The sequence below is a fragment of the Mauremys mutica genome, chromosome 1, assembly GCF_020497125.1.
Source record: "Mauremys mutica isolate MM-2020 ecotype Southern chromosome 1, ASM2049712v1, whole genome shotgun sequence".
Classification (NCBI taxonomy): domain Eukaryota; kingdom Metazoa; phylum Chordata; order Testudines; family Geoemydidae; genus Mauremys; species Mauremys mutica.
Window position 1 is genome coordinate 308,547,457 of NC_059072.1, and position 14,107 is coordinate 308,561,563.

A 14,107-nucleotide genomic window follows, 5' to 3' on the forward strand; every position below is an offset into this window, starting at 1 on the left:
CAGGGGGGAAAAAGTGGCAGCCATAGCATATTAGAAGGGGAGTTTATCTGAACAATAAACACTCATTTTTAGAAATCAACAGGATTATACTCAGAATCAGGAATGATAGTAATTTTTTGCTAAGTGAATCATGAATATAGTAGATACCAGAAAAATTAGAAATGTTCTCTTTTCAGTAGGAATATTACATTCTTAATGTTTTGGATTTGCATAGGCTTATGGTTATTAACAGCAGCATTAACAACAAAAAATATAACTAGGCTGAAGCAATTTTCCATCTGCCTACCACATCAGAAGGATTTGAGAAAGCTGTATTTACCTAAGAGTGGAAGGAGGACTGGATAATTGTAAGGCATCACAAACAGGTTCACACAATTCAGTGCTGTACTGGCTTTCAAGTAACCAAAAGGATGGCCAAGTTCACTATATTTTGCACTATTGCTCACATACACCTGCAATAAGAAGAGTTCATGTAATTCATGTTGTACATAAATAGTTTTAAAGTATGAGTTATAAGTTAAAGGTGTGATGTCAGTAAGTTTATAGTAAATCAACACATGTAATTAGAATTTCATTCCAAGTTATTTACAGAATACTATTTCTCAGATAAATGTCCTTTAGTTAATACATATTCAACTTGCCTGCCAGCAGGTCTGAGGAGATTTCCTTTCCAGAATAAACTGGGTCAGCGGTGAAGGTTCTAACTCATATTTATCAAAAGGTAGTTTGTCAATGACCATTGGTTCACAGTCAGTGCAGGAGAACTTCACTACAGGGTGAGATGTGCGAGGTGGCTAAACAGAAACATTCAGCTGTTAAGTGTGGGTCTGCACCAACAAACAAGATCTAGTCATACTAAATCTTATTCTGAAACAATATGAAAGTGTTTTGGAAAATTGCCCCTTAGTATTTACTACCTACCTAAACCCAACAGCTGTTCAAGGTTCAATAAGATGAAATATTAAGTTAGTGTTCCTATTTCTTTATTTCAGAGACACATTAACAGATACTATCTTAATATAGAGTGTAAGTATATTTAGAAAGTAAAAGCTAAGTACTTTAACTGCTAAGTCAACAGGTCAGGCAAGGTCAATGATTTGCAAATGGAATAATTATTCTACTCTAATGCCTTCATTTATGACTGGGAAGAAAATGAAATCACTACTGATAAAGTTTGCAGATAACACAAAAATTGGGGTAGTGGTAAACAATGAAGAGGTCAGGTCACTGATTCAAAGCAATCTAGGTCACTTGATAAACTGGATACAAGCAAACTATAAATTTTAATACAGCTAAATGTAAATGTAGACATTTGGGAACAAAGACTAGCCCATGCTTACAGGACGGGGGAATCTATCCTGGGAAGTAGTGACTATGAAAAAGATTTGGGGACAAGGATGGAGTATGGGGGATAAGCAGCTGAACATGAGCTCCCAGTGTGATGCAGTGGCCAAATGAGCTCATGAAATCCTGGGATGCATGAACAGGGGAACCTTGAGGAGGAGTAGAGGTTATTTGGCACTCGTGCAACCACTGCTGGAATACTATGTCCAGTTCCAGTGCCCACAATACAAGAAGGATGTTGATAAATTGGAGAAGGTTCAGAGCATAGCCACAAGAATGATAAAAGGATTAGAAAACATGTCCTACAGCAGTGGTCTTCAACCTTTTTACGCGCAAGACCACGTTTTGAATTTACGATCAACCCAGGATCTACCTCACCCCTTCCCCAAGGCCCCGCCCCACTTACTCCCCACTTACCCCTTTCCCGCCTGCTAGAGCTGCCAGAGGGATTCCCCCTGCCCCGCTGGGGAGCTGCCACTGCCTGTGAGAATTGGGGAGCTGCAGGGGGACCTTGCCACTCCAAGCAGCAGGGGGACCCCGCAGCTCCTAGCCACCACAGGAGGTGAGAGTACCCTGAAGCTCCCAGCCGCTGTGGGCTGAAGTCATGGAGGTCTGCGGTCCACAACCTCCATGATCAAATCGTAGTCTAAGTTATGTTCTTATGATTATATTGTTGTTTTGACAAATAAAGTATGTAGAATTTTAAAATATCATGCGCATAATTTTAAATTTTTTGGCACAGAATTCTCACACAGATAAATAAGGGTACTTCCTTAAGCAATACCACTAAAGTTGCTTATGCTCTTGTAGAACAAGCCCTCACCCTAGGAGGGGAAGGAAGACGCAACTACTGGTAAAGCAGGATATAGCCCGAGATGCTCAGAGATCCTCTGCGACAATGTAGCTTGACCTCAGACTTGTTCTGCTATACCGAGAAACTATCTAGGTGATTTTCTACTTTGTTTTGTCCTTTTCAGGTAGAAGGCGAGAGCATGTCATACACATCAAGGGAGTGAGGTCTCCCTTCTTCAGACGCATGCGGTTTTGGAAAAAACAAAGAATTGATTGGTTCATAGAATCATAGAATGTCAGGGTTGGAAAGGACCTCAGGAGGTCATCTAGTCCAACCCCCTGCTCAAAGCAGGGGCAATCCCCAGACCCCTAAATGGCCCCCTCAAGGACTGAACTTACAACCCTGGGTTTAGTAGGCCAATGCTCAAACCACTGAGCTATCCCTCCTCCCTAAATGTGAAACGCCGAAACTACTCTGGAAGTGAATTTCAGACATAGTTCTAAAGAGACTGTCCTTATGGAATACAGCATATGGTGGACCCCACCATTAGGGTTCCTAGCTCACCTACCCTTTCAGTGGAGGTGGTGGCCATAAGGAAACCAACATTCACTAATAAGTGACACATGTAACATGTAGATAATGGTTCAAAGGGAAGCTTTGGGAGTGCCCAAAGTACAAGACGCAAGTCCCAATGAGGAACACGTTTCCTTTATTGGCAGAAAAGTTGTAAGTCCCTTTATGAATGTGGTAGTCAACAGGTGAGCGAAAATTGAACAACCATCTGATAGTAGATAGCACGCACTAATTGCTGCCAGATGAACTTGTACAGAGCTTTGGGAAAGCCCAGCTGTTTTGAGAGAGAGAAAAGCTAGTCCAAAATGAGGGATATATCCACTGACTCTGGAGATAAATGTTTTGATGTAGCCAGATGGAAAAATGTTTCCACTTGGCTGAATAGCATTTCTTAGTGGAAACCTTTCTGCTATTATTAAGGATGGTTTGTACAGCTTGAGAGCAGTAATGTTCTAATGTTGATTCCCATCCAAAAGCTAAGAGATTAGAAAAGCACTTCAGGGTTGGTATGTTTGATCTTGCCCTTCTCCTGCATCAGGAGACCAAGAAAGGACTGGATGGTGATCAGAGAATCCGATGACAGTTGTAGGAGTTTTGGAAACCAAAACTGTCTGGATCAATCAGGGACTATAAAGATGTCACCTGCCATTGTCCTAAAGAATTTTCTGCAGGACCCGAGGAAGGAGTGCTTAAGGAGGAAAGGCATAGCTGAGACAGTCTGATAAGGGAAGAAGGAAAGCATTGCCCTGAGAGTGTAGTCCTCCTAGCACTCCTGTGGAGCAGTATGTTCTACATCTTTCATTTGTTTGAGAAGGAAATAGATCCCGATTGGGGGTCCCTCATTGAGCAAAGATGCTGCTGAGAGTGTCTCCCAACACATTTTGAATTCATGGAAGATAAGCTGCCATGGTGATTCAATTCTTGATACACCAATTCCACAGGATGACTGCTTCTACACCCAGTTAAAATATGGTTGTCATGTTATCTGACATTGAGACATGAGCTTTCGAGTCATGTCCCTGGGACTCAGGATGTACGAAGTCTTTAGGGTTTGAACAAGCAGATTTGCTTGATTTAGGCAAAGTTGCATTGGACGTCTTCAAAGCAGAATTAGAGGGTGCTCTTATGCTTGTCCAAGTGTTCTGTCTCCTGACAAGATGCCAAAGGGCAGAATCTGTGGGTACGGATTGCCTTGAAACAGTCAGACCTTCTGGCAGGAAGTGCACTCTGTGTCAATTCAGGCTGATGTTTGGGGGTTGCCTCAGCCTGTGTCCAACGCCAGCTTTGTGGCCTTCTCCATGAGGTCTTTTCTAAGCCAGAATTCCCTCAGGTCATCCCCTATGGCTAGGGAAAGAGTGGCAGGTAATATACCTAACTGCGATGTGTGCCTCCCCAAGACACTACAGACAGAGCTGGTCATTGTTGCTGATGAAGACAGAATGGGGGCAGGACACAGAGTTTGAAGTCCCAAGTTCTCCCCAATACTCACAAGGGAGTATGGGAATAGAAAAGGTCCCCAAGTTGGGAAATCTAACTACAAAACAGCTAAAAACTATAAAACTATTTAAAACTTACTATCAGGAACTATATACAAAAGGCACCAAGGGTAACTTTGAAAAATTTACAGATTGGAGGAATCAAAGAAAAGCCCCAGACACTGGAGGTTCTGACCAGGCCACACACTAAAATACTAGTCTGTGTCCAAACATGTCAAGCAATCCATATTTTCTAATTAGTTTTAAAAACCCAGATTAGATCAGATTATATAATTAAACTGTGCGTAGTTCAATAAAGTCGCAAAATCTGAACTCTATTGTCCCAAGTAAGTAAGTTTTTATTTAAGGGGGGGGGTAATTTGGTTGAAGGGAGTCACCAAGTTTTAAAATATCTGTAAGGGAGCTTCACTACTAGAAAGTGTGGGAACCATGGGCCTAGAGCAGTAATTCACAAAACTGTGTTAAACCCAGACTCAAGTGAATGAAGAAAGGCAGACAGATATGGGGTATGCCCGTTGTGGAGCACCGGAGACAGGGAGTTCATTTGCAGGAGCTCTTCTCCCACTAAACAGCTCCATAATACCCAAGTGCACAATGTTTGGGGTGGGTGAGTGTATTTTTATTTATTTTATTTTTAACAGCTGCAGGAGATTAATTTTTCTTCAGAATAGGCTGGCCTGCCATACAGCTCAGAAGGCTGTGTACGCCTTACTGGACTGGGCACAATGAGACAATGAATATACACAAACTAAGTAAGAACTAAATTTAAAAATAAAATACTCCCACACACTACACTAATCTTCAATTTTCTATACTGAGTTGAAGCACTTCATGTTCTCTGCAAGCCAAATGCATAGAACACCTTTAAGTTTGTAAACTTTAATAAATCAGATGTAGGGCACAAAGACTAACAGTGAAGATCCTCTTATAAAGAAGGAAATAGCCTAAAAGTACGTCAGTTCAACTGTAATATTTCCAATCAACATTGAATGTTATATTATACTACATTACAAATACAAATTGGCACAGGTACATCCTTTTATTCGTAATTAAATAGAGCACAAAGAAAACTAATGTATTGCCAGTGAGAAATTTTTTTCAATTTGAGGTAAAGTTTCTACTATTTGTGGTAGATTAGAAGCACTGCTACACTGAACAGGAGATACGGGCCAACTCTGCCACTTCTGCACTGAAAGAACACTGTCACCATGAGCTTCACCTTTTCCCAATTTAGGAGATATTTACATAAAGATCCTCCCCCATCCCCTCACAAGCAATAGTGTCTTTTGGATGGTTAAATATGATAGTTTACAAAATAAAGAGATGAACATGCATCAGTTCTAGGACCTTTGTTTGCATTCTAAATTGTGTCCTAAGGGAAAATTCTCAGATTGAACTCCAAAGAGACATATTTAAGTAAGATGTTTTTATGTTCATAGCATTGTGCTCAGATGTTAGCAATAAAAGTCTTATAGGCAGTTTGTTTCTTAAAGAAGCAGATGTCTCTTATGCAATTATTCCACAATGAACATAGTATGTTAATTGCCATTCAGTATCTTATTCACAGCAGTTGAAACATCTGTGTCTGCTGCATTTCCTTTCAGACTTTAGCCTAAATTTCCTTTGCAGTGCTCATATTTGAACCAGGTAGCCCAGGATTTAAAACCCATGAACAGGAAGCAGTTAAATGACTTGTCCCTCACTTCAACTACTTACCAATGTTGGAGAATTTTGATCTGGCCAAAAGGATTCTGGAACAGGCCAGTGGCCTATGGGAACTCCAGTTTTAGGGTTTGGTCTGACATAGATAAGTTTGTGACAGTTGTGCCAAGGATGGGGTCCAAAAGACCTAGCTATATCCATTTGTCCATCTATAAAAAACAAAATTACCTCCATAACTCTATATTTAATTATATAGTATTTCAAATTATTTAAACACTTTATATGGAGTGTGCAAGGATTTTTATACACCTTAATAGGGATATCCTTAAAAGTATATTAGAAACCACAACAATAGTACATACCAGTGTCCAAGTAATTTTTAGCATTTCCAGCAGAAATGCTAACTAATTTAGAGTTGAGTAACACTGTTGAATGCTTAATGAATGAGAGTCTGAAAAAAAACAGTTGTTCTATTATCTGATATACTGTGAACTCAACTGAAGTTTCCTTTCCTTATCACAAATACTAGATGAATCAAATATTTTCCTGGTGCATGAAGATTTAACACACATTGATCTAATATGAATGACACCAATGAACTTTTAATATACAACATTTCAAGGTTAGAAAAAAGCTAGTATTTTCCATGAACATGTTCTAGAAGAAGTAGGCAAGTTATTTATATTTAGAAGAAGTGGGGGAGGGGAAAGGGATAGCTCAGTGGTTTGAGCATTGCCCTGCTAAACCCAGGGTTGTGAGTTCAATCCTTGAGGGGGCCACTTAGGGATCTGGGGCAAAATCAGCACTTGGTCCTGCTAGTGAAGGAAGGGGGCTGGACTCAATGACCAGTTGAGTCCCTTCCAGTTCTAGGAGATAGGATATCTCCATTAATTTTTATTTATTTTTTATTTATAAAAAGGAGTAAATCTATAGAAATTTAATCCACTCAAGAATTTGGCCATATTACTACATTGGAAAGGAACAATGGTGTCCCACACTGTAGTGCTTCTTCCAAATTAAACTATGTACACTTCTGGCAATTGTTAAATTTGAATACCAAGTGCAAATCTAATTGGTCACAAAAGTATGTAGAATTTTTCAAATACCTTCAATTGGTGAAGGATCTGGTCCAGATTTTTCAAAGTTTATTACTACTCCACTTTGCACTTTTTGAACCAATGACTCAAGACACTGATTCAGCATTCTTGGAGAACACACACAATACGAGCGACCTAGGATGAAAGAAAAAAAGTCTCAAGAACAAGTCTACTACCTTATATTTCTCCCTTCACCTTTGAAATTTTTTCAGACTAATCTATTTAATAGAAGTCTAGCTATAATGCATTTAATTTAAGACATCTACCATCCTTTCCCAATGTAACAAGTATTCTAGAACTGCATGTTTATTACATTCTCAAAATTGAATTGGCCATGCAAGCAAGTATTTTTGTTTATAAAGCAGTGGCCATTCAGATAACACCATATATCAACATATATCACATTATGGTATTTGAAGCGCTGCAGTTATGTATCATTCTGAAGTACCCTGTATAAGGAAATAGTGTAGCACCTCAGATACTATGTTAGTGGATTATTGTTAGCAAATATCTTATTGGTAACTACTGTATAACCAACCACACAGTAATTAGAAAAATCAAAAAAGTATCAGCAAAACTATACAATTACTTAAAGTAACAAGTTTTGTGTGTATAGAATAGAAGATGTCTTCATAGATTATGTTTGTCAATATAAGTAAGGATTCTGATTGTCAATGTAAAGAAACTATCCAAATGACAAATAATGCCCTGCTGTGCTCTTTGCATCAATGTCTCAAAGCCAAAAAAAAAAAAAGTACTTCTATTACATCCTGATGAGGAACCTGAGGTATTGCCCTAATACCATTAAATATTGCACTGAATCCTTTTAAAAGGTATAGCACAACTAGTATGATTTTATGTTCTGTTAAAATGCTCAAGATAGCAATGGAGAGACTTATAAGGTCATGCAGTCCACATCAATGCAAGATTGTCTCCTACACTATATTATAGGTCTGTTTTCCCAAGGGGGCATCCTAAGTTCCCTGTAAGCTGCACAGCCATGCATCAGACTATCAAGGGCCGTGCAGGTGGGGAGAGGCGCCCCTCCCCCAGCCCCGCTGGAGCTGCCAAGAGACGTGCTCCTCCCCAGGTCTGCCAGAGCTGCCAGGGAGAGGAGCCCCTCCCCTGGCCTGGCCCAGGCCAGGCCTGGCCAAGCCAGAACTGCCGCAGCCAGGGAGAGGCCCCTCTCACCCAGCCCCAAGCTGCTGCGGTGAGAGAGGGCTGGCGGAGTCCTTTCTCTCGACTGTAGCCCCAGGGCAGCCTGCAGCCCAAACCCTGCATCCCTGGTCCCACCACAGAGCCTTCAGCCCTACACGGAGCCCTCACTCCTTGCACCCAACCCTTTGCCCCAGCCCTGAGCCCCCTCATCCCCTGCCCAATCTCAGAGACCACACCCCCAACCAGAGCCTCCATTCCCCCACCCCACAACCCTCTGCCCCAGCCCTGATCCCTCTCCTACACTCTGAACCCCTCGGCCCCACCCCCACCACATATCACCTCCATATTGGTGCACATAACAAAATTCATTCCACACATGCACGTAAAAAACACTGGTGTGTCCATAACTTCCCCTGGTAGACACTGCACAGCCCAATACATCTGTAATGTTTTTCCTACCATAATTTCATTTTATTATTCTTAGTTATACCTCTGTGTTTCACTATGTATTTTCTCTTCTACTTTGGAGATTATGCCTATCAAGTATTTTTAGACTTATGTCCCCTCTTAGTCATCCCTTAGTCAAGCTGTTGACATTTAGCCCTTTTAATTCTTACTCATCAAGAAACTAGAAGGGCTGACTTATGATTTTTGCTGATGTAGTTATGGAGAAATATATAAACAAGTTACAAAGAAAACATATGTCACTTAATTGAAGCAGCAAGACAGTCATTAAATGATTTCATTAATGAAGTTCTGCACGCATCTCGGTAACAACTAAAAACATTTTGTTTTAACTTTATTGCCTTTTACATTTTAAGAATTTCCTTGTTAACTTAAGGTCTCTATTGCATTCTTGGAATGTGAGCTCCCCCTTGTGGCACACTTCAACACCTTTTAAATGAATCAAAAAGCCTGTTTAATCCAGTGGTTAAGGCATCTGCTTTACATTCTGAGAAGTTGGGCATCACATCTGATTTAAGTTTCTTTTACATCTTTAAATTCTTTCCTTTTCTCCCTCTTCACCCACCCCAATTACTATCAAATGGATTTTATTTTTTTTAAATACTTGGTGTGTGTTCATGGCACTCTATAGAGAAGACAACTTCTGGACTGTACCAGAGAAGTTTACAATCTAAATGAGACAGATAATCATGAGAGATTACAAGAGAACACGAGAGGCAGTGGAGGAAAAGGGAAAATGCAGAAATTTGTCCAAAAATATTTTTAATTTAAGAAATATTTATCAGTTCTCAAAAGAAAACACATTCCATGGCCTTCAAATGCTGGCATGTCCCGTGCCAGCAAACTGAACACTACCTCACTATCGAGCAGATTTCATGATTCTTAAGACTTCTGGATGAGTGCCTAAAATGCAAAGTATATTTTCCCCCTTCTGGTCAAAATTGCTGAAGAAAGCAAATGCACATCCTTTCAAGACTATTAAGATGAATTTATTTGTAATTTTACTACTTATGTGTCCTAAGAGAGCTGTAAATATGTAGCCCCGTTGTGCCCAGGGTTTTAAAGAGATTAAACCAAGGAGTCCGAAATTTTCAAATACTGTCTAATACAACTGAGCTATATGCTAAATCACTTTTCTGAAAGATCTACTTTGTCAAGTGAAGCTATGGCACTCACCTCCTGTGACTTCACACATAGGTGTAATTGCTGAGTCATCAACGGGCACACCTGCTATCTGCTCTGATTCTGGAGTTGTGATGCCAGGTAAACGCAGAACTAAAGCAAATAGTCTCTGATCCCAGCGAAAAGGTTCCTTAGTCAATTCACTTCCAGGTAAAGGAGAATTGAGAGGTAAATGCAGCTGAAAAGAAAAATATTTAAACTTTTTCTTCACAAAAAAGTGCATTCAAAATCAAGTAGCTATATGACTGCAATTTATTGTACAAATCAACCAAATGGATATGTAACCCAGAGAAGCTTACAATATAACAAAGATCAGATATTTTATATATAAATAAATATGGGAGATCCATAATTAAGTCAGCACTGTACATAAACTCATTTCACAGCAATATGAAGTTCTGAAGATGTACGTTTACTTTTAAGTTCTTTAAACTTGTTTTACTGAGAATTCCTGCAAGCAGAACTACATTACTGCAATGTTCTTTCCACAGTAATATTAAGATCTCATTTGCCTAAAGTGCACTAAATTGAAGTTTGTTTTTGGTAAGCACTGAAAGGATCCAGGCTCATTTCAGAAAGTCTGTTTCTCTGCATTCATCTTCAAGATAAAATGCACCAATGAATGCACAAATGAACTATCAACTAAATGGAAGACCAGAATATTGGTGGGTACAATGATCCTGCAAAAGAAACATTTCAGTGCCATCGTTATTAAAATCTAGCACTAATGATAAATTAAGTCTCTGTTACAGGCCTTCCAGCTTGCATAGCAGCTTAACTGAAGAGTAGTTCCTGCTTATCTTTATCCTTTGACAACTTCTGGGGTTCATTTGGTGATTACACCATAAGAACTAAGAGTCAAAGACTTAACTTGATAAGAATTGCAATTTTTATGACAATATCACCTTTAATGTAGCATACAATGAGCAATTTAAAGAAGTGATTGAAACACTTCACTTTAGATATACTACAGACAGATTTTAACTTTTAGGTCCACCACAACATGGTGCAAGAAGAGAAAAATAAGATTAAAATTAATATTAATGTAAGATGACATCGCATGTTCACCCAAGGACATCAATGTCTAACAAGCATCCATATAGGGAAAAATACCTTCCTACTGCATGCTGTTTACTCATAACATCTGAAGAGAACTATGAAGAACTTTTAAGCTGCTAACAATGCCATCCAAGAATACACAGTACAACACATCTTCCCCATTTTATGTTCACTGTCTGAACAAAGGACAAAGAAGAAGTTACTCACCTTGTGCAGTAACAATGGTTCAAAATGTTTCCCCGCTATGGGTGCTCCATATGGAGGTATGCTTGTGTCACTGTGCTGATAATGGGAGAACTTTTGTAGCAGTGTCCTTTGGGCCCGCACATGTGCTGTCTTTTCTTGTGCTCATATTGCCGCTCTCCAGATGTCTGAGATAATGACATCCTTGAAGAAGGCAACAGATGAGGAGATTGACTTTGTTGAGTGTGTATGAATGGCATCTGGAGGGATCATATGACGGACTTGGTAACAAAGTCTGATACCTTTCGAGACCCACTCGGAAAGTCTTTGGGCTGATATTGCTGAGCCTTGGAACTTTCCACTGTGCAGAGATAAAGCCTAGGGGAGTTTCTGAAGGCCTTTGTCCTATCCAGGTAGAAGGCCAGGATTCTCCTGACATCCAGGTACATAATATATCCTCCCTGTTGTCTTGGTGAGTCTTGGAGTAGAAGACTGGAAGGTGAATCAACTGATGTGAAAGTAGGAGGTTACCTTAGGGATGAATTTTGGATGCAGTCTGAGCATAACTTTATCCAGAAGAATACCATGTAGGAAGTATGCACCATAAGAGATACTCTCTCTCCTATTCTCCTGGTCAAGATAATCACTACCAGGAAGGCCACTACCAGGATAGGTGTTAGTGAACAGGTGTCCATGGTTTCGAAGGGGAGCCTAGTCAGTCCCTAAAGTACAAGATTCAGGTCCCATGTGGTGGCAGGAAGCCAAAGTTGAGGGGAAAAGTTTATTATGCCCCTGAGGAACCTTTTTGTAGTTAGGTGTGACAGCACTGAGTACTCTACAGGTTGGTGAAAGGCTTTAATAGCTGCTAGGTGGACCCTGAGAGAGCTTAGAGATAGTCCGAACCATTTTAGGGTTAAAGCATAGTCTAGGATATGTAGAAGAATTGCAGACGTTGGGAAGGTTTGTTGGGACATGTACCAAATCTGAAACCTGGACCATTTCTGCAGGTAAGTGCATTATGTCTCTTGAACAGAAGCTTTCTAGGTGTTGGAACCAATCAGGAGCCAGGCTTTGAGGCAGAGAATTCCCAGGTTGGGATGTAGGGTATGTCCTTTGCTCTGTGAGAGGAGGTGCAGAATCGCCAAGAAAGAGATCAACAGACATGTTGCAAGCTGAGAGAGGTAAGGGTACCACATCTGCCTCAGCCAAGTAGGAGCACTCAGAATGACAAGGTCCATCTCTTTATTTTCAGCAGGACCTTTGACAGTGAGGGAAATGGAGAGAAGGTGCAGAAAAGGTTCCTGTCCCAGAGGAGGAGGAGAGCATCACCTAAGAAGTGTTATCCCATCCCCAGTCTGGAGTAGTAGCATGGACACTTCTTGTTCAGCTGAATGGCAAACAGAACTGTAGACAGCATCCCCCATTGTCTGAATAGGTCATGAAGTACCTATATATGGTGCATCTCCCACTCGTGGTCGTGTGGGAATTAGCAACTGATACTGTCCACTACCGAGTTTTGTGTACCTGGAGATATGCTGCAGACAGTGAAACATCATGGGAGATTTCCAAATCTATAATCTCATGGCTTCTGCGCAAAGGAAGGGGGATCCGGCTCCCCTCTGCCAATTGATGTAGTACGTACAGGCAACGTTGTCTGTCAGGATCTGTGTGTGTGATCAGTAGGAGGAAATGGGTACAGGCATTCTGACCACTCTCAGCTTGAGGAGATTGATGTGGAGGGATATCTCCGTGGGCCATCATTTGCCTTGTGTCATGAGGCCATTTAGGTGCACGCCCCAACCTATTAGTGATGTCTTGGTGGCAAGGAGCAATGATGGGGATGTTTTCAAGAAGAGGATCCCTTTGCAAACAATGGCTGGGTCCTTCCACCAGTTTAAGGAGTTTTTGATCCTGATGGGTAGTGACAACCTGTCCTTGTTCGGTCAATAAACCGAGCCAAGCCATATTTGAAGGCATTGCATGTGAAGCCTGGCATGAGGTATCATCACCATGTCCCTGCCATATGTCCCAAGAGTTGGAGGCAAAGCCTGACCAGTATTTGTGGGCTGCTTTGAATGGTGCCTATGAGTAAGACTAAGGATAGGAACCTATGTTGAGGTAAGAGGGCTTTGGCCTCTAACATGTCAAGGTCAGCCCCTATGAATTCCAGGTATTGCACTGGAATGATGGTTGACATCTTGGGTGTTGATCTGTAGACCCAGCTCTATAAACAAATGTATCGTAGTGTTGGTGACTTGGTGAGCTTCCTAGAGAGATCGGGCTCTGAGGAGACAATCATCCAGGTATGGATAAATCATTATCCCTTGAGTGCATAAATGAGTGGCCACCACTGAGAGAACCTTGGAAAATTCTCTCGGGGCTAATGATAGACCAAAGGGAAACAGTCTGTATTGGTAGTGGTCATGTCCCAGAGTGAATCTGAGAAATTGTCTGTGAGCTGGCAGATCAAGATGTGAAAATAGATGTCCTAGCAGCTGAGGGTTGAAAACCAGTCTACCTGTTCCAGTGCTGGAATGATCATCAATAAGGTGACCATCTTGAATTTTTGAGCCTTGACAAACTTGTTGAGAGCTCTGAAGTCTAGTAAGGGTTTCCAACCTTCCTTTCTTTTGGGTATTAGGAAATAACGAGAGTAGAACCCCTTCCCTCATAGATGTTGAGGTACTAGTTCTATGGCTCCTAGCTGGAGGAAGTGACCTATCTTGTGTCATAGTAAACTCTTGTGAGAAGGGTCCCAGAAGAGGAATGAGGAAGAAGGTTGTGAGGGGGTCGGGAGGTAAAACTGAATGGAGTACCCAGTTCAGACAGTCTCATTAGTCTGATGTTATGCATTTCCAGGCACTGCGGAACCCTGCCAATCAGTGGCCAAATGGGTGTGGAACAATGATCGGCTGCGTCAGTTGGGGGGAGTCGTCTAATGGTGCCTTGACCTGCCCATCAAAAGTGGTGTTTAGCTGTAGACAGCTGGTCTGAAGATTGTGGGCCAGATGTTTTCTGTTTAGGGAATTTCCCTTTCTTTATTTGCAGCTTATAGTGGAGCTGAGGTTGGTATTGAGACATGCATGGTCTATGCT

The 14,107-nt window shown here is 41.0% G+C and overlaps 1 protein-coding gene across 3 annotated transcripts in view; it reads right to left on the minus strand.

The window, feature by feature from the left end:
• INTS6 (integrator complex subunit 6) overlaps window positions 1-14,107 on the minus strand; it is an 81,657-nt gene that overhangs the window by 37,384 nt on the left and 30,166 nt on the right. For all 3 annotated transcript variants that reach the window (XM_045014537.1, XM_045014526.1, XR_006578966.1), the window contains exons 5-9: window positions 9,765-9,948; window positions 6,975-7,100; window positions 5,923-6,077; window positions 642-794; window positions 320-452 (exon numbers count right to left, since the gene is read on the minus strand). In XM_045014537.1, coding sequence (XP_044870472.1) covers window positions 320-452; window positions 642-794; window positions 5,923-6,077; window positions 6,975-7,100; window positions 9,765-9,948 — 751 coding nt within the window. The remainder of the gene's footprint in view (window positions 1-319; window positions 453-641; window positions 795-5,922; window positions 6,078-6,974; window positions 7,101-9,764; window positions 9,949-14,107) is intronic.